This window comes from Erinaceus europaeus, chromosome 9 (assembly GCF_950295315.1).
Source record: "Erinaceus europaeus chromosome 9, mEriEur2.1, whole genome shotgun sequence".
Lineage (NCBI taxonomy): Eukaryota > Metazoa > Chordata > Mammalia > Eulipotyphla > Erinaceidae > Erinaceus > Erinaceus europaeus.
Window position 1 is genome coordinate 51,883,667 of NC_080170.1, and position 24,706 is coordinate 51,908,372.

Here is a 24,706-nt window from a genome sequence, read left to right on the forward strand (position 1 = left end):
GTGAAGCTGCAGGAGAATCAGGGGTGAGACCTTGGTTCTCAGCTCAGAAGACTGTCACTTCTCAGCAGGGGGATCTGAGAGGCTTTGCAAGTAAAAAGCCTGTCATAGAGGAGAGGGAGAGATGAGTCTAACTCTGGAGCTCCAGAGGCAGAATTAGGCTCAATTATAGGAAGGCAGATTCCAACTAAACATCAGCCTGTTTCCTTTTTTTTTTTTTTTAAATTATCTTTATTTATTTATTGGATACAGACAGCCAGAAATCAAGAGGGAAGGGGGTGATAGAAAGGGAAAGAGGCTTTCTTCCTGCAGGTAGGGGCTGGGGGTTCCAATCCATATCCTTGTGCATTGTAATGTGCGCTCAATCAGGTGTGCCACCATCTGGCCCTGCCTGATGTTTCCTTTCCCTAAGAATGTCCCTCTGTATGGTATATTGCTGGAGAGGTGGCAAAGGTTCAGTCACTACACATGACCAAAATGTACCAGGATTGTAGGAGACTCAGGAGAACAAAGAAGCAACTCAGCTGCCTACCTGGCTACCACATGCTAGCCAGCCTCTTGTTAGGATGGAAAGCTCATTTCTCTACTTTGGCTCTAGACTCTATGTTCAGGAGAAGGTTGCTGGTCCTGAAATTATATTTTCTCTCCCCTGAATCAATGACTTTCCCCTCCCTGCTGTCTTATGTGTCAGCTTACACAGAGGCTGAAATGGCCCCAGAGCATACTATGAGTACACCCTGTTCAGGGAGAAGTGGACTCTAAATGTTTGGTAACACTAGGAAATAGTAAAACTTGCAGATGGTACTGGGAGTGTGATTATAACATTTCTTTTCTTTTTGTTTACTTTTTTTTGCCTCCAGGGTTATCACTGGGGCTTGATGCCTGCACTATAAATCCACTGTTCCTGGTGGCCATCTTTTTTCCATTATTGCTGTTATTGTCGTTGGGACAGAAAGAAATTGAGATAAGAGGGGAAGACAGAGAGGGGGGAAGAGAAAGATAGACACCTGTAGACCTGCTTCATTGCTTGTGAAGTGACCCCCTGGAGGTGGGGAGCTGGGGGCTCAAACCAGGTTCCTTGTGCTTTGCTCTATGTGTGCTTAATATGGTGCGCTACCGCCCGGCCCCCTTGTTTAGTTTTTTTATATATTATTTATTTATTTGTTTGTTTGGATAGAGAGAGAAAATAATTAAGAGGATTTGGGGAGAGAGAGGGAGACATAGAGACACTGGCAGTATTGCTTCACCATTTATGAAGCTTTTCCCTTGCAGGTGGGGGCCAGGGGTTTGAACCCAGAACCTTGAGCACTGTAACGTGTGCTCAACCAGGTATGCCACTGCTTAATCCCTTAAAACACTTTTTAAATTTAAGTTTATTTATTTATTCATTATTGGATAGAGACAAATTGTGGAGGGGGATATTGAGAGGCAAAGAGAGAGACACCTGTAGCTCTACTTTACCACCCATGAAGCGTTCCCCCTGCAGGTGAGGACCAGGGGCTTGAACCTGGTCTTTGAACACTGTAATGTGTGTGCTTATCCAGGTACACTACTGCTTCTGCACCCCTCTCACACTCAGCATTTCTTAAAGTGCTTTTCTTTAAGATACAGGGGCAGGAGTAGGTGGGATTTTAAGTGAAACGATAACTGATGACATCAAGGGGTGAATTCAGGAGGGTGGGTCACTTATACTGCTTTTGCCACTCATGTGTTTGGATTTTTTCTGGAAAAGTTACAAGTAAAAAACAGGCAAAGTTCTAGATGCTTCACAGGGCGGAGAGACAGCAGACGAAATCCCTGATTATGTGTTTCAGTAGGAAAATTGCTTATCTCATAGTGCTACCTAGTGGTAAAATACAGGCGTGGCAATGGGTAACTCAGACTCCGGTTACTGCTTATTGTGGTATATTGAAGTTTTCCTACAGAAAGCAAATGGTTTTGTGTAGATTTGCATTTTATTTGTATTCTCTTAAAAAGGCTGATAGTATCAAATAGCTCAATTCTCCCTCATATTGTTTTAGCCCACCTTCCCCTACCAGCCATCACTTTAATTTTTATTGAGGGAGAGCATGACTGTCATTTTACCTCAGTTGCCTCCTTGGCCGGAGAGGCAATAATTAGATGAACACGTGACTTCACAGAAAATGAAATAGTTGGAGCCACATTAATTTAATGTTCTTTTCAGCATGCTAAGGCAGATTCTTCTGTGTTTGTGATTTCTCCCTTACTTTGTCAGCACTGTTATCTTCAGTTGCAGTTAGGCTTGGACTGTTAACATTTTCCTTTTAATTGGTCTCTTTCCTCCTAATATACCATCTCCTCTAAGAGATTAATTTGCTGAAAACTTAGTTTTGAAATGTTTAAACTTAAGTATGCACCTCCCTTTAATGGCTTTATTATTTCCCATTGTTACAGGCTATCTTCCAGAGAGGATTCAAGGTTCTTTACAATCTGGCCACCAAATGAATTTTTACTGAATGAACTCTCCCACTCCTATCAAATATATATCTGATCTCCATATAAGCAGTCTTATTATCTGGTCTCATAAATTTAACTACCCTTTCTGATTGATTAAGCCATATTTTTCTCTTAAGGCTTATCTTTTCCCCACCAACAGGACTGATTCCTATGCCAGTAATTGTTTCTTTCAGCTCCCAAGCTGATTTTGCTGAGCTTACAAAACACTTAGTATGTGCTCCTTGTAATACTAGTTACATGTTTATGTATATACACACACACACATATTTTAAAGAAAATGTTAAATGACATTTAAAAATCTTTTTATTTATCATTGGATAGAGACAGAAAGTAAGAGGGGAGGGGTAAAAAGACAGAGACACTGCAGCCCTATTTTACCACTTGTGAAACTTTCCTCCTATAGTTGGGGACCAGGGGCTTGAACCCGGGTCCTTGTGCACTATAATGTGTGCACATAACCAGGTGCGTCACTGCCTGGCCCCATGCACATATTTTTAAATTCTTCAGCTTTTACATGCGTCTTCTGGATATAAGAGCAACGCTTTATGTATTTTTCCTTGTCCCATGTAGTATGTATTCAATGAGCAATTTTCAAATTCATTACATTTATCTATATACATTCCTTCACCAATCAAACTGAATGTCCACTAAAAGACAATATATAGTCCTTTCTTTCATGGAATTTAACATTTAATTGGAAATAGAGTTCATGCAGATAATGAAAGTAAAAAATGAGGTCAAGTAATTTATTCACTTGCTAGTCAAGAAGTATTTAATAAGCACCTAACATAGTCCAGGCATTGTGTTACTGTGAAGCTTACAGGCTGTGGAGAATCACACAAACCACTAAAATACAATGTTATCAGATGATGAAGTACCGAAAGACTATAATGAGGGTGCAGCACTCTCCGCAGTGAGGCTTCACATTTCAGTTAGCTCTTGCAAGTGAATTTAAGGAAGCTGCTTGGTAACCACATACAAAACTCTTGGAAATTTGATAAGCTGGTTCTTCTACAATTATTCTGAATAGATATGGCAAGGGGGAGGGGACGAGAGAGGGGAAACTGCTAAGGTAGAGGCTAGCAAGAGGGCAGCCTCCCGCTGGTTCATCGCCCAGGTGAAGGGAGATCTGGTTGCTGATCCCTTACCTAGGTCCTTTCTTGGTTCCGCTCCCCTCAACATAGAAATTTACAGGCAGGGGCGGGGGAGACAGCATAATGGTTATGCAAACAGACTCTCACGCCTGAGGCTCCTAAGTCCCAGGTTCAATCCCCCGCACCACCATAAGCCAGAGCTGAGCAGTGCTCTGGTGTTTCTGCATGTGTGTGTGTGTGTGTGTATGTGTGTGTGTGTGTCTGCATCTCTCTCAAAAATAAAATTCATAAAAACATTAAAAAAAAAAAAAGAAATTTACAGGCAGATGCTCTAATGGACACGATCGTTTACAATACCCAGGACAAAATTTTAAGTCTGAGATCCTTCCCTGTAAGAATTATAAAATAATATAGTTGGGGAGGGTGGCCCAGATCGTCCAGAGTGTCAAGAATTTTAAAAATGAGAATCTGTGATGTTTTTTTAAATTGTTGTTGTAGTTATTACTATTGTCGTTGTTATTGATGTCGTCGTTGTTAGATAGGACAGAGAGAATTGGAGAGAGGAGGACAGATCAGTCTTTAATATTTTAAGAAAGCTGCCCTAAAGCGCACATTTGCCGATGGCATTCACTGCCGGGCGTCCTTGTTTGCTGCAGACGCTCATTATTCGAGGGCGGTCCTGATCCAGCGATGATCTGATGAAGTCCACCTTATTTTCCTATCACTGTTGTGCACAACTGGGCAAAAACAACGTACAAGACTGAGGACTCAGTTGAACCGAAAGCCCTGCCAGTTTTTGATACTTGTTGCAGCATCGCCCGCACCAAGCCCCGTTCGTCAACTTCATCTTACTGTATTCTTCACCTTACGCTTCAATGACTCGACAGCACAGCCCCGGGGCCTTACAAACTTTCAGGTCAGGGCTTTTCGTGTTGCTGTTATTTTGTCTTCTTGGCGCCCGGCTTCTCGCGAGCCAAGGAGGCGCGTTTACTCGCAGAGCCACGTCCCCGGCTCCAAAACTCTTTCCTCTTGTTCTCAGCTCGCTCGCCGTCCTATGCTGCAGCGCCCTCAGCCCCGCGGGGGAAGCATCAGTCGCATCCCAGTTCCCAGTCGTCCCCGGGGGCTGCTGGGGTTCCAGAGTGTGAGCAGGGAGACAGCCAATTACACACCCACGGACCGGGTAATAGCCACACTCAGAGCCCGGGGAACCCCGCGGAGGGCGGTGTCCGGGCTGCGCGTGCGCAGGCACGGTTAGCGCGTTCCACTCATTCCCCTCCCTCAGACTACTCTGCCATCCTCCCATTGGTTCCGTCTCCATCCGCCTTTTCAGGCCGTCGTGCTAACCCGCTCGTCAACAAGTCGCGGAGGTAGCGGCTGTGACTTCCCGACGTGAGCGGCTGGAGCAACCGGGACGCGCAGGGACTTAGGGCGCGTAGAGCGTGGGCGCGCGCAGACCAGCCGGTCCGTGGCTGTCCGCTCCGCCACCGCCCCTTCCGGCGCTCGGCGCGCGCATGCGCAAGCGCGCCCGGTCGGCGGCGGGCCCGCGGCGGCGGCGGCTGCTCTTTGCTCGGTCCCGGTTCCCGGCGCCCAGCGCCGAGCGGTCCCCGGGATGCACTGAGCAGCGGGGCCCGGCCGTACGGGACGGGCCGCTATGTCCGGCAGCCGCCAGGCCGGCGCGGGCTCGGCCGCCACCAGCCCCGGCTCCTCGGCGGCGTCTTCGGTGACTTCCGCCTCGTCGTCCTTGTCGTCGTCGCCGTCGCCCCCGGCCGCGGCGCCGGGTTCGGGCGGGTCGGGCTCGGGGGGCGTGGGCAGGCCGGTGCTGGTGGCGGCCGCCGTGTCCGGCAGCGGCGGCCCGGGCACAGCTGGCCTGGCCCGGTTCGGCAGCGCGACCCGGCCCGGCGCGGGCGGCGGCTCCGGCTCCGGCTCCGGCTCCGGCGCGGGCGGCAGCGGCAGCAGGAAGCGCCCCCTGCTCGCTCCGCTCTGCAACGGGCTCCTCAACTCCTACGAGGACAAGAGCAACGACTTCGTGTGGTGGGTCCGCGGCGGGACCGGGGTCGGGGCCGGGCGGGGGAGGCTGGCGGTGTTTGGGCCCAGATTGGGGGGGCGGGGGGGGGTGGTGTCCGCAGAGTTTAGTTTTGGGGAATCTGGAAGAGCAGGGAGGTGAGGGCACCTTGAGCCTGGGATTGTTTCCTGGAAGGTCCCGCAGCCGGTCCTGCAGCAAAGCAGAAGGCTGCTCAGGGACGCAGAGCCCCGGCCTCCCCATAGCTGGTGGAGGTGCGGGGCGGGGGGGTTTAAGGGATGGAAGGCGGCGGCCTGGAACACCCGGGGGTGCAGTCTTACAAGCGGGGTAGATGGCGGTGGTGGTGGTGGTGGGGTATAAAACTTGGACCTGGTTGATTAGATTTCCTTCCTCTGTTCGTGTAAACGTTGCTTCTCTGTGCTGGTGTGAATGACTCCACCTCTGCAAGAGGTTTGACACATGCTGCCGTAGGAACCTGTAGCCACATAGGTCTGTTCTCAGAACATCTGAGCGCTGGCGGTGGATGGAGCTGAAGTTGAGGTCCTGGCTTGGATCCGCAGCTCCACCTGTGCCAGAGTCATGCTCTGAGACACCCCCCCCCCTTTCTTCTCCGTCTCTTAAACGTTTTGAAAAAGAAAAGAAAGAAAAGTCTGCTGTTCCACCCCTTGTCTGCAAAGAAGGAACTCCATTTGTCATGTGTCAGAAGTAACAATACCAGGTTTGAATTACATGGATTCCTGGACAAAGGGGTAGGTATCAGACGCGCAGTCATCACATTTAGCATCATGAGAGATACACTTGTATCTATGTACTGCTTGTGATGAGTTATGTGAAATGAAAGATGGGACTGGCTGTCTTGCAGAAAGTTTTTTTGTCTTCAGAACCTAAGACAAGTGGAAGGATTGTGAGAAAAGCATTGCTTTTGGCTGGATTTTGTGTTTTTTCCTCCGGAGGAAGTTGTTTGAATAGTGATTTAGGAAGTTGGCTTGCACTGTCAATGTGTCAAGGGAAGTTGATTCACCTCAGGGCTGAGATGATGCTCTGAGCTGGTGTCATTAAGTATATGACAGGGCCTAAAGTGGAAACTGTAGGAAGGCTATTGATTAGTCAGTTTTGATTAAATAGGTAGTAAAAATGTTCATTTTTCTTTCACATTAAATTATTTCATTCAGAATAAATTTTCCATTGAAACCTTTATAAACATTGGCTAGGCTTTATTTTCTGAGAGAAAGCCACACAGAAGAGCATCACTCTGTCCTGTGCTGTGTGAGGGATTGAACCAGGGCCTCAGGTATGCAGAGAATGTGCCCTACCCCTCCAAGCCACACAACTGCTTGATTGAAACTTTCGGGGCTATAATTGAGATTGGCATACATCAATCGGAAGCTTATGGCTGGAGTGGGAGAAGTAAGGGTATTAGTCACTCCTTGGTTGAATGGATCTTTGTTATTCTTTGTGAGACACCTTGTGATTTCCTGCCTGCTTAGAGCCATTTTGTGGGGACTTGAAGAGGGACAGGGAAGATAAACAAATGGCATAAACTTTTTTTTGGGGGGAGGAGGATTATATGATTATTAAAAAACATTTTATCCTTCTGTCAATTAAAATTTATCTGGCTTATGTTGTGGTAGTGTGCAGTATGTTTTTAGTTTAAAATTCCAAGTATTTCACTTACTGCGAATCTTACTAGTCCATTATTTTTCTGATGAAGTTACATATTGAGGAGAATTTCTTAATAGAAGTTTATTTCTCCCAGTTCTCTCTAGATATGGATTTGCTAGCCTTTAGGATAGGAAAATATGAAAAACCTCAAGTGCTTTGAACTTTAATTGACTTTATGTGGTTGGTCTTGTTTTGTATACATCACAATCAAGTGGCAGACCAGTCCAGATTACTTTATGCTTTTAGTTTAAATGAGCCTAAATTTTTCATAAGGATAACATCTTAGTCATCACATTTAAAAGCTGTGTTTTGGGGTCTTCCTTTATCCCTATCACTTCCCTTCCTCTCAGTTGCCATCTATTACAAAAAAAAAATTTTTTTTAATGTCATATGCCATTTCATCTTTAAAGTAAAATTACATAGAACTTCCAACTCCAGTATAATACTATTATAAATATATAATTTCAAGTACAGAGAAGTTAAAGTAGGTAACTATGCTTTGTTTAGAATTAGAAAATGTCAGAGCTTTAAGCTAGGGTAAATGCACTTAGCCTTAAAATTCTCAAATGTAGTGAATTGGAGGGAAGTAGTTTCATAATTACATGAGAGAAAGTTGTTATCCCTCACCACTCCCTCTCTAAGCCTGTTTCTGTCTGCCTGCCCACATCCCAACAGAACATAGCAGAATTGGAGGCTGTGCTGGACAGTGGAGTTTGCAAAAGCTTCCCTGGTGGTGATGATGCTCTCTCCCTGTCCTTGAGAACAGTTGATTTAAAGTCAAATGCCTCATTCTCAGTGATACATATTGACCTCTCATGACTTAATCTGTGAGCATAAATTTATGATTGCAGAATTGATGAGCATTGTAGGAGGTTACAGTTTTCACTATAATGCTTCTTTCACACAAATTGAATTATTGTCAAGTTGTTATTCCTGTGTTTAAAACAGTTGGAGAATTTATAGTACAGTAGGGAATATTTAACTTAAAGGTGGCTAAATCTTAAAGTTTGTCTTTTTTAAAAAATATTTTTCTTTTTTTTAATATTTATTTGTTCCCTTTTGTTGCCCTTGTTTTATTGTTGTAGTTATTGTTGTTGTTGTTGTTGGATAAGACAGAGAGAAATGGAGAGAGGAGGGGAAGACAGGGGGAAAGAAAGATAGATAGACACCTGCTGACTTGCTTCACTGCTTGTGAAGCGACTCCCCTGCAGGTGAGGAGCCGGGGGCTCGAACCAGGATTCTTCTGCTGGTCCTTGTGCTTTGCGCCACATGCACTTAACCCACTGCACCACCGCCCAAATCCCAAAGTATGTCTTTACTACTTTGATTGTTCAGACTGTGTTTGCATGATCTGTTTTATTTTAGTTTTCCAAACTTTCTGATGTGATCCACTTCCCAGGCTTTTTTCTTTCTACCTGCCATTCCCCCCTTTCTCCCTCTCTCCTTCCTTCCTCCCTCCCTCCCCCATCCTCACCCCCTCTCCCCCCCTTTCTCTGGGGCTTTATACCTGCATGATCCTCTCCTAGCAGATGTCTCTTCACCCTCCCCCACCGAAAGATAAATGAGAACAGAGAGGGAGAAAAAGACACAGGAGACATCACAGCACTGTTCGCCCTTGTGAAACTTCCTCTTTGCGTAGTGCCATGTGCTGGCTTGGGGCTTGAACCTACTCTTCACTAGTGGTAAAGTGTGTACTCTTCTCTGTGTCACCCCCCTTGCTCCCAGGATACATTTTTCATCCCATTCAAATAGAGAAATGGAATCACTCCAGTCTTAAGTAGGCTTTGACTACGTATTTAGTTAACAGTACCCTGGAAGTAGTTGAGAACATGGGCTTGTGTTTGAATAATGGTTGTGATACTTCCTAGTTGGTGTGACTTGAATACCTGTTTGCCTTAGTTTCCTTATTTGTAAACAGGTAGGTGTGGTAGAAAGGAGTGAATAAGTTAGTATATGGTGTTGTTTTACTAGATATAGTTTATGTTATTTTAAATATTAGTTATTACTACCACTGTTATTATTTTTAAGAATTGAAAATTGGAACTTATCTCTCAAGGAATTAATTTTCTCTGAGATAGGACCACATTTAGGTTTGTAGGTATGAGTAGGTGTTTCTGAATGCAAGGATAATTAAAGAAGTTGTTGGAAGTTTTTAAAGGAATCTCATGATTGCATTGGAGTATTAAACATTATGGACGAGGACTGGGGAGACAGCATAAATGTTATGCAAAAGACTTTAATAACTGAGCCTCCATGGCCCCAAGGTTCAATCCCCCCAGTACCATCATAAGCCAGAGCTGAGCAATGCTTTGCTTAATCAGTTCTCTCTCTCTTCTGCCCTCTCCACCTGATATATCTCTCCCATTGAAATAAATATTTTAAAAATATGGACAAATTAAAACATTCAAACCATTTAAATTTACTCATTTAGTTTATTTTAAAACTTGATGGTCCTTAGTTTCTTCTTAAACAAGTTTACATTTTACCAGTATTCCCTAAAATTCTTTCTCATTTCAAAGAAATTTCTTTTTTTCCTAATTTTTAAAAAATGATTTATTTAATAGAGAAAACCATGGCATAAGCTAGTGTTTTGAATTTAACCTGTGGCTTTTAGACCCTCGGGCATGCAAGTTGGTGCTCTATAAACAGGTTGAAATATCTCCCAGTCTCACAAGTTTCATCTCTTCTTAATAAACTATATGAAAAGATGATCTTATTAATGTCATCATTAGTCTTTTCCAGTTAATAATCACTCTACCTGAAAAGTGATTTTTTTCCCCCTATTTTCTTTTCAGCCCTATCTGCTTTGATATGATTGAGGAAGCATACATGACGAAATGTGGCCACAGCTTTTGGTAAGATGAATTTACTTAGTCATTTAGCATTTTTTTTAACTTGTGTGTAAATTTCTCCAATGAGGTTATGTTTTATCTAGTCATTTTGGTTATTTTATGTTTATGTCATTTCTTAGATTGAACAGCACAAGGCAGTAAGTATGGCTGCTAGTATGTAATCTGTAAAATTTAGATTTACCACAGGCCTTACAAGTGCATTTAAAAACTTTGGGATTTATCAATATTAAAGAGCTTTGACTACGGTTCTAGAGCATTGAGTTGTGCTAGGTAGCTAGGATGAAACAAAAAGTACCTATGACTTGTGGGAGGGGTGGGAGACTTAACAAAGTACCTAGAAGAATATGGAAAAGGGAATGGAGAATTAAAAAGCTCTGCATGAACACTGCATTTTTAACAGTTGGCTCAATGTTATCTAACCACTCTAAATGGCTTTTTAATTTACATAGTCAGAGAAGGGGAGCAATACCATAGCACCAGACCTTTCTTTGGTGCCAAGGTACTTTCCTGTTGTGCTGGGGCTCACACCTAGGCCGTGTGTGTGTGTGTGTGTGTGTGTGTGTGTGTGTGTGTGTGTGTGTGTGTGTGTGGGGCAGGCAGAGCACTCTTCTTACCTGGTGGGTGACTTCTCCAGCACCTGTTTATATCATTCTACAATTACTCTCTAGAACTTTTTCATCTTGGAAAATTGAAATTCTGTACTGGTTAAAAAGCAGCTCTTCATTTTTCCCCTCCCTGTTAGTCACCATTGTTTTCCTTTTCTGTGAATTTAATTGCTAGAGACTGTCCACTCATCTATCTATCTGTTCATGGGCACATGGGTAGCTTCTACCTCTTAGCCATTGTTATTACACCTTTGAACATGGTGCATAATTATCTTTTTGATATTCTGCTTTCAGTTTTGGGGGGAGTATATACTCAAATGCAGAATTGCTGGGTCATGTGATAATTCTGTATTTATTTTTTTGAGAAACCTTCATAGCTGTAGCACCATTTTGCATTCCCATCAGTATATATACAAGTCCTTCCACATCCTCATCAACAGCTATTGTTTCTTGCTTTTTTTTTTCCCAGTAGTAGTCATCTTTGTGAGTGTGTAATCTGTGTATAGTGGTATCTCGTTGTTGTCTTAATTTTCATTTCTCTGACAATGACTTGAAGCATTTTTTCATAGGTCTATTGGCTTTTTTTGATATCTTCTTTTTTATTTTTATTTTTTATTTAAGAAAGGATTAATTAACAAAACCATAGGGTAGGAGGGGTACAACTCCACACAATTCCCACCGCCCAATCTCCATATCCCACCCCCTCCCCCGATAGCTTTCCCATTCTCTATCCCTCTGGGAGCATGGACCCAGGGTCATTGTGGGTTGCAGAAGGTAGAAGGTCTGGCTTCTGTAATTGCTTCCCCGCTGAACATGGGCGTTGACTGGTCGGTCCATACTCCCAGTCTGCCTCTCTCTTTCCCTAGTAGGGTGGGTCTCTGGGGAAGCAGAGCTCCAGGACACCTTGGTGGGGTCTTCAGTCTAGGGAAGCCTGGCCGGCATCCTGATGACATCTGAAACCTGGTGACTGAAAAGAGAGTTAACATACGAAGCCAAACAAATTGTTGAGCAATCATGGACCCAAAGCTTGGAATAGTGGAGAGGAAATGTTAGGGGGTTACTCACTGCAAACTCTAGTGCACTTCTGCTTTCAGGCATATATTTTGTAGTAGTTTATGGATACGTGTGAACATATGCTCTCTCTCACAGAAACTGGTGTATATCTAGGTTTTGGGACTTTGTTAGAAAGTGAACCCCACCTGAGATGAAATTAGAGTATACTATGAAAGGAAATGTCTCACCCAAGTAATGAAGTTGAAGGGTTGTCATTCCACACGTGAAGTCTCTGGACACAGTCTGAAGTGAAGCATGTTGAGGTGGCAATCGTTGTGTTGATTAGGTTGTGATCAGCAGATGCAATATTATTTGATATGGATTGGGAGAGGCATACGGGAAAGTGGGGCCTGTCCAAGGGTTCCAGGACTGGGGGAAGTAGAGGCTCTGTAGTGGAGATGTGAGGTTCCTGCTGTCTTAGGGTTCAAAAAGACAATCGATAGTTAATGTTATCATCACATTATTTGGTAATTGGGTTAACTTTGAAAAGTCCTTTTGTTAGGGTTTGCTGTACAGTACCCAGTATCTTGTATATAGCTGTGCTATTGGTTGCTTCTGATCTACTTGGTCTAGGCTTTTGAGAGAGTCTGCATATCTTGATATCTTCTTTGTTGGATATTCTGTTCATATCCTCTCCCCGCTTATGGATGGGTTTTTTTTTTTTTTGTGTGTGTGTGTGTGTTTGTTTTTGTTTTTTTTTTGTATTTTTGTTACTGAATTTAGTCAGCTCTTTATATATTTGGTTACTAGCCTTTTAAATTCTTTTGTTTGCTGTTTGTTGCTAATTGTGCATGGTACATTTTAATTGCATCAATATGCATATGTTTCTTGTTCTGTTAGCCTTTGTTGTTTTCGACGGGTTCGCCAGGCTGGCTTCACGGGTGGGTAGCAGACGACCAGGGACTCATGGTTGGGCTGTAGGCAGTATCTCTTTATTCATGCAAGACATGCACAATCTAAGACGAGCTAAGCTAAACTCAAGTACCCTAAAACTCACAATGCTGTCTTTATATATACTTGCCAAGTAGGGTGGAAACAGGATGTGACATAGAGAGGGTGGAGAGAAAAGTGACTGGTGAAAATCAGAGTGTGACAAGGAGGGGGCAGAACAGGCGAGAATCCTATCACTGAACCACCAGTGCCCTGGAGTGCTTTATGTAAATGTAAAGGTGATTTATGTAAATAGACCAAAGCTTTGAATGGGATTAAATCTCCCTATATAGGCATATGGTTAAGCAGAAGCCAGGGGGGAGCTGGCATACTATCCAACAAGCCTTAGTATTTCTGCTGTGTTCTAGTAGATTTTGTATTCTAATACATGCTAAAGTTAGACCTGTAAGTTACTAGTGAAGTTGGCTCTACTATCAGGTTAGTCATGAAGGGTACTGTGTGCCCTCTTGAGTTTTTCTGTCCTTTGAGTTGATCTTGTGTGATGCTTCATTTCTACTATGTCCAGTCTGCCAGTTGTTTAAAAAGAAGTTTAGGATAAAACTAGGTTTTTTAAACTTGTAGTTTTGCCTGTGTTCATTATTAAAATGTTAAGAGCAATACATATTTGTGGCTAAAAACAGCAGAAAGATTTGGTGTAAAGCATCAGTGTTTCCCTTCTTCTAGCCTCTCTTGTCCACCGCCTATGACGCTATCACTGATAAGGAATAACAAGGAACAATAGTGCATTCTTTTAGATCTTTTTTGGGGGAGAGGGTTCTGTTTGACCTTCTTAAATAACTTTTTTCCCAGTGTTATTTATTTAATTGATATTATTCTGATTCACGATCACTTTCTATACAGTATTGTGCTTGAAATTGGGTCATGTGGGTCTTGGTCTTAGGCTGATGCCTGTGTGTTCATCATCCTTTCATGCTGATTGTCTAGCAGCAATATTCTCTTTGATCTGTCAGGTGGCCCAGTTTACTCCATAGGAAGCTTTTCTTAGAAACTTTTTATTTTCATCATTCCAAAGGAAAGAATTATCTGGAATAGACTTTCCCACCCTTGGTAGTAAGTATTTCCATGTTAGACCACATTATTCTTTTCATGGGTGACTTTCCTGGTTATTAATAGATTTTTGTTGTTTTGTTGGAAGGATTAATGGTTTTGAGTAAATACAATTGTTGATACATGTGTAAAATTTCTCAAATGTTCTGCAAAACACTCATTCTTAGCCTCATGCACCAGGACCTGAGGCCCGCCCCAAGTCCTTTACTTTGGTGCAGCCCACCAAACCCAGTCCAAGTTCTCCCTTGTGTTTCCCCTTTTTTGTCTCTCAGCATCTGTCCAAGAGTGAAATCATCCTATATTCAACCTTCTCTTTCTAGCTTATTCATTTAACATGATTCTTTCAAAACTCTATCCAAGATGAGGTGAAAAAATGAATTCATGGTTTTCATACTTGAGTAGTATTCCATTGTGTGTATATACTATAATTTTCTTAGCCACTTACCTGTTGTTGGACACTTAGGATTCTTCCAGGTTTTGGCTTTTGAAATCTTGCTGCTATGAGCATATGTATATGCAGATCTTTTTTGGGAGAGTGTGTTTGACTCTTTAGGATATATTCCCAGGAGAGGAATTGCCAGGTCATAGGGTACATCCATTTCTAGTCTTCTGAGACTTCTCTAGACTGCTGTCCACCAATTTACATTCCCACCACCTCTGCAGCCTCTTTAGCATTTGTTGTTACTGTTCTTTCTGGTATATGACATTCTCACAGGAGTGAAGTGGTATCTCGTTGTTGTCTTAATTTTCATTTCTCTTGACAATCAATGACTTGAAGCATTTTCTCATAGGTCTGTTGGTTTTTTGGATAACTTCTTTGTTGAATGTTCTGTTCATATCCTCTCCCCACTTATGGATGGGGGTCTTTTTTGTTGCTGAATTTGGTGAGCTCTTTATATTTTGGTTTCTAGCCTTTTGATGTATGACATGTAAATATCTCCCATTCTGTAAGGGTCTCTTTCGGTGGTGGTTTCTTTTGCTGTGCAGAAGCTTTCCAATTTGAGGTAGTCCCATTAGTTTATTTTTGTTTTTGTCTTCCTTACGATTGGATTTGAGTCATTCGAGATACCTATAAAACTTAGATTTAAGAGTTCTGCCAATATTTTCCTCTAAGTACTTGATAGTTTCTGATTTAACATCCAACTCATGATCCATTTGGAGTTTACTTTTATGTGTGGTGAAATGTAGGGGTTCAGTTTTATTCTTCTACACATTTCAACCCAATTTTCCCTGTACCATTTGTTGAAGAGACTCTTCTTTCTCTATTTAATGGTTTGGGCCCCCTTGTCAAAAATTAGATGTCCACAGGTGTGGGGATGCTGTAGATTGTTTAGCAATATCCTTGTCCTACACCTATCGGAAGTCTGTGCCTTGAGTTGTGACAACTCAAATATCTCCAGACATAGGGAACAAAAGTGCCCTATGTTTATGAGAGCTGTGATGATAGAGATTTAAGAAAGAGGGGAGTGGGCGGTAGTGCACCCAGTTAAGCACATATATTACCAAATACGAGGACCCCTGCTCCCTACCTGCAGGGGGTCTACTTTATAAGCAGTGAAACAGGTCTGCAGGTGTCTGTCTTTCTCTTTCCTTCTCTCCCTGTCCTCTCAACTTCTCGCTGTCCTATCTAATAAAAAAAGGAGAGACAGAGACTGAGAGAGAGAGGAGAGAGAAAGATTTAAAAAAGAAAAAGAGCCAGCTCTTAAAGTTGTTATATCAGTATTTATAGATCTGATAGCAAAACTTAAGTGGAGGTGGGGGAGAGGGTGTCTAAAGAGGGGGGCCACATGATGGTACACCTGGTTGAATGTACACATTACAGTATGCAAGGACCTGGGTTCAAGCTCCAACTCCCCCCCCCAACTGTGTGGGGAAGCTTCATGAGTGGTGAAACAGTGCTGAGGTGTCTTTCTCTCTCCCTCCTCTCTCAATTTTCTTCTGTCTATCCAAAATAAACAAATAAAAAAAAATTTAAAACTAAAGCAAAAAATTCACCGAGCCTTTGTCAAGTCACTCAGCCTGTCTCTTTCCCTGCTTTTCCTCTGTCTCTCCCTATGCTGTTCCTTTCCTCCCCATCTTTTACAGATTTAGTGTTGACATGTAATAAAGATTATAAAAGTAAAGCTTTAGTTTTTCTTAACTCCTCTAACTTGGATTCATTGTGGCATTTAGAGGAAAACTCTGATGAGTCTGCTGAATCACTTCAGTAATTTATTATGTGAAGTGTACTATATTACTAATTGATTTCATGTGTGAACAGGCTCTTTTTCTTTTTTTAAATTTCTTTATTGGGAAATTAATGTTTTACATTCAACAGTAAATACAAAAGTTTGTACATGCATACCATTTCTAAGTTTTCCATATAACAATACAACCCCCAGTAGGACCTCTGTCATCCTTCTTGGACCAACAGCTCTTTTTCAATGAGAAGAAGTTGTCTTCATGGTATGTCTTAAGGATATTGTTGGGAAGCCCAGGTGGTTCCTTAGGTTCCCCCCCCCCCAACCCCCGACTAAAATAGTTTAAGCTCTGATTCTTTATACAGTTTAAAAGCCTAGCTAATTTTTTGCTTCTGATTCATTTTATTATTTACAGATGCCTTGACTTTTGAACATATACACACACACACATACACACACACACACACACACACACACACACACAGTGCATTTCCATTAGATAAATTCCTAAAATCATGTGTCAAAGAGAATGCATAACCCAGGGTTTCCCAACACTACTTCCTTTTAGAATAGTTATGGCAGCAAAATTTTCTTACAATAATTAAAAATTTTTTATTATCTTTATTTATTGATAGAAACAGCCAGTTATTGAGAGTGGGGGGGATAGAGAGGGACAGAGTCAGAGAGAAACCTGCAGCACTGCTTCACCCTTTGTGAAGCTTTCTCCCTGCAGGTTGGAACGAGGCTTGCACATTGTAACATGTACAGCTCAGCCAGGTACACCACTACCCAGCCCCTACAACAATTTATATGGTTATATCCACATGTCCTCCTTAACTCAGATAATACTTATTATTTCATTTCTGATTGGTAAGAGCTAGTATATACTTGATTTAAATCTATTTACATTCTAGGAAAGATGTTTTTTTCATGTGCAGTGACTTAATTTTTGTCTTACTGACTTCTCTTTTTGAGAGAGCTTTTTTGGTACTAAAGGTACGTACAAAAACATGAACATTTAGTTTGCTTAAGTAAGCCATAGGTATTTTCTTCTCTTTTTATTTTTATGTACTACTTAAATTTCATGAACTTACAATTAGATATATCCTTTTATATTTTATTATCTAGTAGACTTATTATTTGAGTTTATTTTAATTTTACTCCTTTTTAAAAAAATATTTTATTTATTTATTAATAGAAGAGAGGAAAAAGGAGAACCAGGGCATCAGTCTGGTACATGTCTTGGCAGGGTTTGAACTAAGGGCCTCATGCTTGAGAGTCCAGCATTTTATCTACTGTACCACCTCCCGGATCTCTATTTGTGTATTTTAAAATTTATTTTTAAATTTGTAATCTTAATTATCTAATAAATGTCCTTTTAAACTGTTTACAGTATATAAACATAAGCTGAAATCATCTATTAGAATACTTACGTTGAAAATGAGTAGTAGAAAACTAATAGCCATTATTTTGTGATCAATTTATTAATTTTTACTGATATAATTAAAACTATTTTCTTTTTTCTCTGTTGATAGCTACAAGTGTATCCATCAGAGTTTGGAGGATAATAATAGGTGCCCCAAATGTAACTATGTTGTGGATAATATTGATCATCTGTATCCTAATTTCTTGGGTGAGTCTATGGAATAATTTTTTAAATTTTGTGAAGTATTCTTACTCCCCCATCTATGCTATCACTAATTTATTCAGAAGAAGATAGCTTTATGGTAAGTCTGCTTCTCCTATCGAGGTGTTTTTCCCCAGTTCTTTTCTAGGTTGTGACATAAATTTCATACTATGTGTTATTTCATATCATATTTTAAGTTTGATTAAAAAATTGATGACACATAAATTGATTGCACAGGAGACTGAAAATGATGTGAGCAGTCCTGAGCACTTGTCTTTATAGACTTTGTATTCCTGTTTTTACTTTTGGAACTGAAGTGAGAACATCAGAGGAAAGGGATGATAGCAAAAGGGAGCACAAGAAACCATTTATGAAGGTTCTTGGATGACCAGAAAAAGTGTGACCTGCTAGGACTGTGAATGGTGCCAGGATCATAGAACTCACTGTGGGTACAGAATACCTCCAGATTCAGTGGGCTCAGTGAGTGGTATATGAGTTTTTTCAGTAAAATGCAAAATGGTATATAAGTAAAGTTTTATAGCTATTTAAATCAGTTTTTATCCAGATGATTAAGTCTACAGTGAAAGCATACTTCTCTTTGTTTGACCTTATTTCAAACTATCTTCTTTCTTTTCCTTGGATTATAATAACTTGTGAGATACATAACAGGCTCTTCAGATTAGTCTCTGATGTATCTGCATTTCCAACTGGTTAGTCACTACCTGAATCTTGTTGGCCCTGTTTTTTCAGTCATATTGATTTTTAATTTTTTCCCTCCTGTTTTATGACTTTGATACACATGCATGCATGCACACATGGACATATACACATATAGTCTTATCTGACATTTCTTTCTACTCCGTTTCTCTGTTTAGAAAAGTTCTGTTTGAACTGGAAAAATAGCATACAGGTTATGAAAAAAAGACTTTCATGCCAGAAGTTCCAAAGTCATAGATTCAATCCCCAGCATCACCATAATCCAGAACTGAATAGTGCTTTGGTAATGTCACTTAAATTAATAATAATGCAAAATATTTTTAAAAGAAGTTATGTGTGGGTGACATGGCCCAATTCTATCATTACCTATGTGAAGTTGACTCATTAATATTTTACTTGTCTTCTTTACACATCTGTTTCATTGTTAGTATTGAGTACCACATTACTATGTTATAGTTAATTGTATCCTGTCAATTGTATTCCTGTTCTGAATTGCCTAAGTCTTGTATTTAGTCTTATTTGAATTGAGTTTTTGCTCACCTGTGAAATTTTGCTGATCTGGGAAGCCTATAAATTAAATTGCTTTTCTGGCTTAGTGGTAGTCTGTATTTGAGATGATAATGATGATTGTTACTATTATTTTGGCCTTACTTGGCTAGGAAAGACAGAAAAATTCAATGACAGGTGGCTTAAGACATTAAGATAATTGTGTGGATTCACATGAAAATAACTTCTACTATTTAATCCAGTGGTTCAGTAATACTATCAAGTTCTTTCTACCTTTCTGCTTCATCATCCAGCATTTTCATTGGTCTTTGGACTTGTTCCCATTAAAAATGCAAGATGACTGTAGCGAGTTACAGACAAAGACAGGGTAGTAGCTTTTGTTCACCTGTCTTGCTCTTAAAGACAGCATAGATCTCATTGGTCAAAATTGGGTCACTTACTTCACCTGATGTGAATACTGACAAGTGTATGAGTAATTGAGTTGGTATTGGTTAGTATAACATCACACTAGGAATGGGCTAGTATCAGATCTCAAAGTATTCAGCATTCTGATACTTGGAGTAAAACTGCTATTTTGAAAAGAAAGGGTAGGATTTTTTTGAGTAGGTAACTGCCAGTGTCTGTTATGATATTTATCTTTAAAAGACACACATACACACATGCGTGCGCACATCATAGGACTAGTTAACATGCACAGCATAAGATAGGCACACAGTGAAGAACTGTCTCCAAGTATGAGTAGTGTTATTACTAAACATGAAAGAAAGTACATATTCTGAAGACATCCTTTTATAGTAATGGTAATAGTCTTAGTGGTACTAGGTCTAAGAAAACTGTTTCTAATTTGAAATAATATTAAGACCTAGCATTTTCTACTGAACATCATCTTTTTGATTTTGAGACTTAAGAGATCAAATAGAATCCATCTAAACAGTACAATTTGATAATAACATGCAATAAAAATGCAAATTTTGTATGCTTTTGATTCTGTTTTCAGTGAATGAGCTTATTCTTAAGCAGAAGCAAAGATTTGAGGAAAAGAGGTTCAAATTGGACCACTCAGTGAGTAGCACCGTATGTTTCAACTCTTATTACTACTTTTAATACATTTCAATTTGCTTTTATTGGTTTAACATTAACAGTATATTAAATCTTAGTTTACTATTGAGTTTATAAAGCCTTTTAAAATATATATACTTCAGGGGTGGGGAAGAGAGCATAATGGTTTTGCAAAGAGACTCTCATGCTTGAGGTTCCAAGGTCCCAGGTTTTATCCCCTGCAACATAAACCAGACTGAGCACTGCTCTCATAAAAAAGAGAAAAGAAAAGAAAAGCCCCCCACCAAGTATACTGATACTGCATCAGAAAGAGAGCTAGAACATCACTCTGACATATGTGATGCTATTGGTATGAAACTTAGGACTTGTGCCTACAAATCCTATACATTACCTATGTTCCATGTCTGGACCTACATTATTGGCCTTTCTTAAAGAAGATTTGTTTTTCAATAAAGGACTTTCATTTTTCTCTCTCTCTTTTAAAGATTTTATTTATTTATTAATGAGAAAGATAGGAGGAGAGAGAAAGAACCAGACATCACTCTGGCACATGTGCTGCTGGGGATCAGACTCAGGACCTCATGCTTAAGAGTCCAAAGCTTTATTACTGTGCTTACTCCTGGACCACAATAAAGGACTTTCTTACCTGCGTTATTTACTTTTTTAACTGCATAATTTACTCCAGTGATCATCTTTTGATGAGGATAGGGTGTGTTTAGGGTGATAAGGACCATAGGCTAGTGATCATCCTTTTTTTTTTTTTTAATTAGGGCATTAATGGTTTACAATTGACAGTAAAATATAGTAATAATTTGTACATGCACAACTTTTCACATAACAATTCAACTCCCCCCCAGGTCCTCCTCTGCCATCATGATTCAGGACCTGAACCCTCACCCCACCCCAGAGTCTTTTACTTTGCTGCAATACACCAACCCCAGTCCAAGTTCTGCTTAGTGTTTTCCCTTCTGATCTTGTTTTTCAACTTCTGTCTGTGAGTGAGATCATCCCATATTCATCCTTTTGTTTCTGATTTATCTCACTTAACATGATTTCTTCAAGTGCCATCCAAGATGGGGTGAAGAAGGTGAATTCACCATTTTTTATAGCTGAGTGTGTACATAGACCACAGCTTACTTAGCCACTCATCTGTTGCTGAATGCATAGGTTGCTTCCAGGTTTTGGCTATTACAAATTGTGCTGCTATGAACATAGGTATACACAAATCTTTTTTGTTGGGTATGTTTGGTTCCTTAGGATATATCCCCAGTAGAAGAATTGCAGGGTCATAGGGTAGGTCCACGTCTAGCCTTTTGACGGTTCTCCAGACTGCTTTACAGAGGTTGGACCAATTTAACATTCCCACCACCAGTACAGGAGGGTTCCTTTGCCCCCACTAACTCTCCAGCATTTGTTGCTGCTACCTTTTCTGATGTATGATATCCTCACAGGAGTGAAGTGTTATCTCATTGTTGTCTTTATTTGCATTTCTCTGACAATCAATGACTTGGAGCATTTTTTATGTTTGTTGGCCTTTTGGACCTCTTGTATGTAGAATATTTTGTCCATATCCTTTCCCCATTTTTGAATGCGGTCAGTTGTTTTCTTGTTGCTGTGATCATCTTTTTATCATATTGAGTCAGAGTTACTTGTGACACACAGTAGGTAAACTTTTGGAAAACCTTTGGAAAGATTCTTAAATCTAGAGATTTGGCCCCAAATTATTGAACCAAGTAAGCTTATATCAATAACTTAAATACAAAGTTGAAAATGTAGCTAGGCAACATAATTAAAATTCAGGCACTTACTTTAAGAGGTAATTATACCACCTTTAGAGATGATTAATCAATTTTGAATATAACTAGAAGACTGGGGGATAACTGGGAAGAACAGGTTGGAACAGTCTAGTATATATTTGATATCTCTGTAATAAACATTAGGAAGTCACAGTTAACACATTTCAGACTCTTTAAAATAATCATCTGATGCAGTTACTGTGTGTCTTTGTTTTTAGAATGGCCACAGATGGCAAATATTTCAGGATTTGTTGGGAACTGACCAGGATAATCTTGATTTGGCCAATGTCAACCTCATGTTGGAACTCCTGGTGCAGAAGAAGAAGCAGCTGGAAGCAGTAAGTGATAACATCTGGAAATGCCTAGAAATAGTAGGATGATGCTACTAATTCTTTTCCATTTTACTCAGCAAGAACATTTGTAAGTTGTCCCTTATATTAGACTTAGATTTTTCAAATAAAGAAAGAAAAACCTTTATAGTACGACAATTGCAATTGTCAGTTTGTCCAAACATATGCTGAATATTAGGAAAGATCTTGGGGAGGTATATATGCATATACACATTCTTATAATTACCTGATTTACCTAGAATTTCTTGTTTCTTTGTGTGAATATTAATGAGAAATATGCCCAGAAAATGTTGAATTTATAATTATCGTATATTTATTGTATTTTCATTTCAGTTAGTATTTTGGGTTAGTTACCCTTTCCTCAACTTGATTATATTATAGTTTTTGTTCTTAAATGGTATGTTTTGACTGAGTTCTATGGAAATACTTTAGCCTTTGTATCTGTATGAGTAGGCGGTAATCAGTACTACTATGAAATCATACATTTGACTTCTGAAAGTGTAGGGTTCCTGCTTTTCATTCTGCTGCCTTTCCTGCAAACAAAATTCTTAGAAGAAAACCAACTTTAGTTTTTATAAACTTTTATGCTTTCGTCTGTGGTTTTGTTAACTTTGTGTGAGAAAGATGAGGCTAAACTAAAATTTGATAGTGGAGCTGCCATATCCCATCACTATAGAGTTTTTAGTGTGGTAGATGAGCAATGTAATAAAAAACACCTATTTCTAAAATTAGTTGTACTTAGTTTGGGAAGTAAATGACTTCTTTCAGAACATTCCAGTTAGCACTTAGAAGAAAGATTAAATACAAGTAGTAGACTACCTGAAATGCATGTATAAAGTTGCTTTGTACTGATTATACTATGGTATTAAATAAACTTTAAATTCATAGTTATGCTTTTAAAAGAACTACTATAATTTTCTATTATAGGAGTCACATGCAGCTCAATTACAGATCCTTATGGAATTCCTCAAGGTCGCAAGAAGAAATAAGAGAGAGGTATATTATTGCATGTATTTTACATAATGTTTTATTACTATTGTTGCTGGTGCCCACTTTCCCTCATTTTTAAAGCTTTTTCAGTCTGAAGGATTTCTCTACACATCTCAAAGACACTGGAGTTTTGAGAATGTTGTGCAAGATTTGTTCTTTTACTTTGCAACTATATATATATATATATCATCCAGGGTCATTGCTGGGGCTCGGTGCCTGCACCACAAATCCACTGCACCTAGAGGCCATTTCGCTCCCTTTGTTGCCCTTGTTTTATCATTGTGTTTTATTATTGTTGTTATTGATTCATTGTTATGGGATAGGACAGAGAGAAATGGTGAGAGGAAGGGAAGACAGAGAAGCTTGTAAAGCGACTCCCCTGCAGGTGGGGAGCCAGGGGTTCGAACCGGAATCCTTCTGCCAGTCCTTGTGCTTTGTGCAATGTGCGCTTAACCCGCTGCATTACCTCCCGACCCTCTGCAACTTAATATTTTAAAAATCCTTTTTTAAAAATTTTTTAAAAATATTTATTTATTTATTCCCTTTTGTTGCCCTTGTTTTTTTTTTTTTTATTGTTGTAGTTATTATTGTTGTTGTCATTGTTGGATAGGACAGAGAGAAATGGAGAGAGGAGGGGAAGACAGAGAGGAGGAGAGAAAGATAGACACCTGCAGACCTGCTTCACCGCCTGTGAAGCTACTCCCCTGCAGGTGGGGAGCCGGGGTTCCAACAAGGATCCTTATGCCGGTCCTTGTGCTTTGCACCACCTGTGCTTAACCCGCTGCGCTACAGCCCGACTCCCTTAAAAATCCTTTTTTGGGAGCTGTGTTGAAAATTTATCTATAGGATTGAGTGTAGTGACTTACCTTAGCCGTGAAGAATAAAGAGTAGAATTATCAAATGACAGAAAGAAAACTGAGAAAGATTGGAATAATAGATCAGGAGGTAGAATAAGTTTCAGCTTTTGTAAAAGTGCATGGTGGGGAACAAAATAAGGGAAATTATAGTTATGTATTTGGAAATTCAAAGCATAGCTAAAATATAATATTTTATAACATGTAAATGAGTCAGTCAAATCAGTTTTATAATAAGAATGATCTAAACCTTTGTAAAATTCCTTAAGTTCATGCTTTGACAAAGTATGGGTAAATTGAATGCAAAATCCTGGGCTCTGGGTACTGTGCTAAAGTAACTTTGAAAACTTTTATATTTAAGTTCCTTGGATAATGCACTGCTTTGCCATGTGTGTGACCCAGGTGTGAGGCTGCCCTCCACTGCATTAAAGGACAGTTCTGTGTGTCTGCCTCCCCCAACCCTCCCAATCTGCCTCCATGTCTCACTCTTTTTCTTAATTAAAAAACAGTAAATTCCTGTATCTGATCTCTGACATTTCTACTTATTGTCTAATATTTAGAATTGTCTATTTTTTTTTACTCATTTAAAATGAGTAAAAAAAAATTAGACAATTCTAAATATTACTCATCTAAAACTTCGGGTCCGGGCCGTGGTGCAACTGGTTAAGCACACATATCACCAAGCACAAGGACCCGGTCTTGAGTCCCTACTCCCCACCTGCAGAGGGTACTCTTCTTGAGCAGTGAAGCAGTTCTGCAGGTGTCTCTCTTTTTCTCCTCCTATCTCCCCATCCTTTTTCAATTTCTCTCTGTCCTATATTTAAAAAATAAATAAAAATAAAAGCCACCGGGAGGGGTGAATTCATA

The 24,706-nt window shown here is 40.2% G+C and overlaps 1 protein-coding gene across 3 annotated transcripts in view; it reads left to right on the top strand.

Annotated features, from left to right (window-relative positions):
• Positions 1–4,983: 4,983 nt before the first annotated feature.
• Positions 4,984–24,706, top strand: part of COP1 (COP1 E3 ubiquitin ligase) — an 88,067-nt gene continuing 68,344 nt past the window's right edge. The window contains exons 1-6 of one of the 3 annotated variants that reach the window (XM_060197896.1): positions 4,984–5,600; positions 10,047–10,106; positions 17,475–17,572; positions 19,788–19,864; positions 21,864–21,983; positions 22,923–22,991. In XM_060197896.1, the coding sequence (XP_060053879.1) occupies positions 5,221–5,600; positions 10,047–10,106; positions 17,475–17,572; positions 19,788–19,864; positions 21,864–21,983; positions 22,923–22,991 (804 nt within the window). In that variant the 5' untranslated portion in view covers positions 4,984–5,220. The remainder of the gene's footprint in view (positions 5,601–10,046; positions 10,107–17,474; positions 17,573–19,787; positions 19,865–21,863; positions 21,984–22,922; positions 22,992–24,706) is intronic. The other 2 variants (XM_060197894.1, XM_060197893.1) reach the window with 2 other exon arrangements.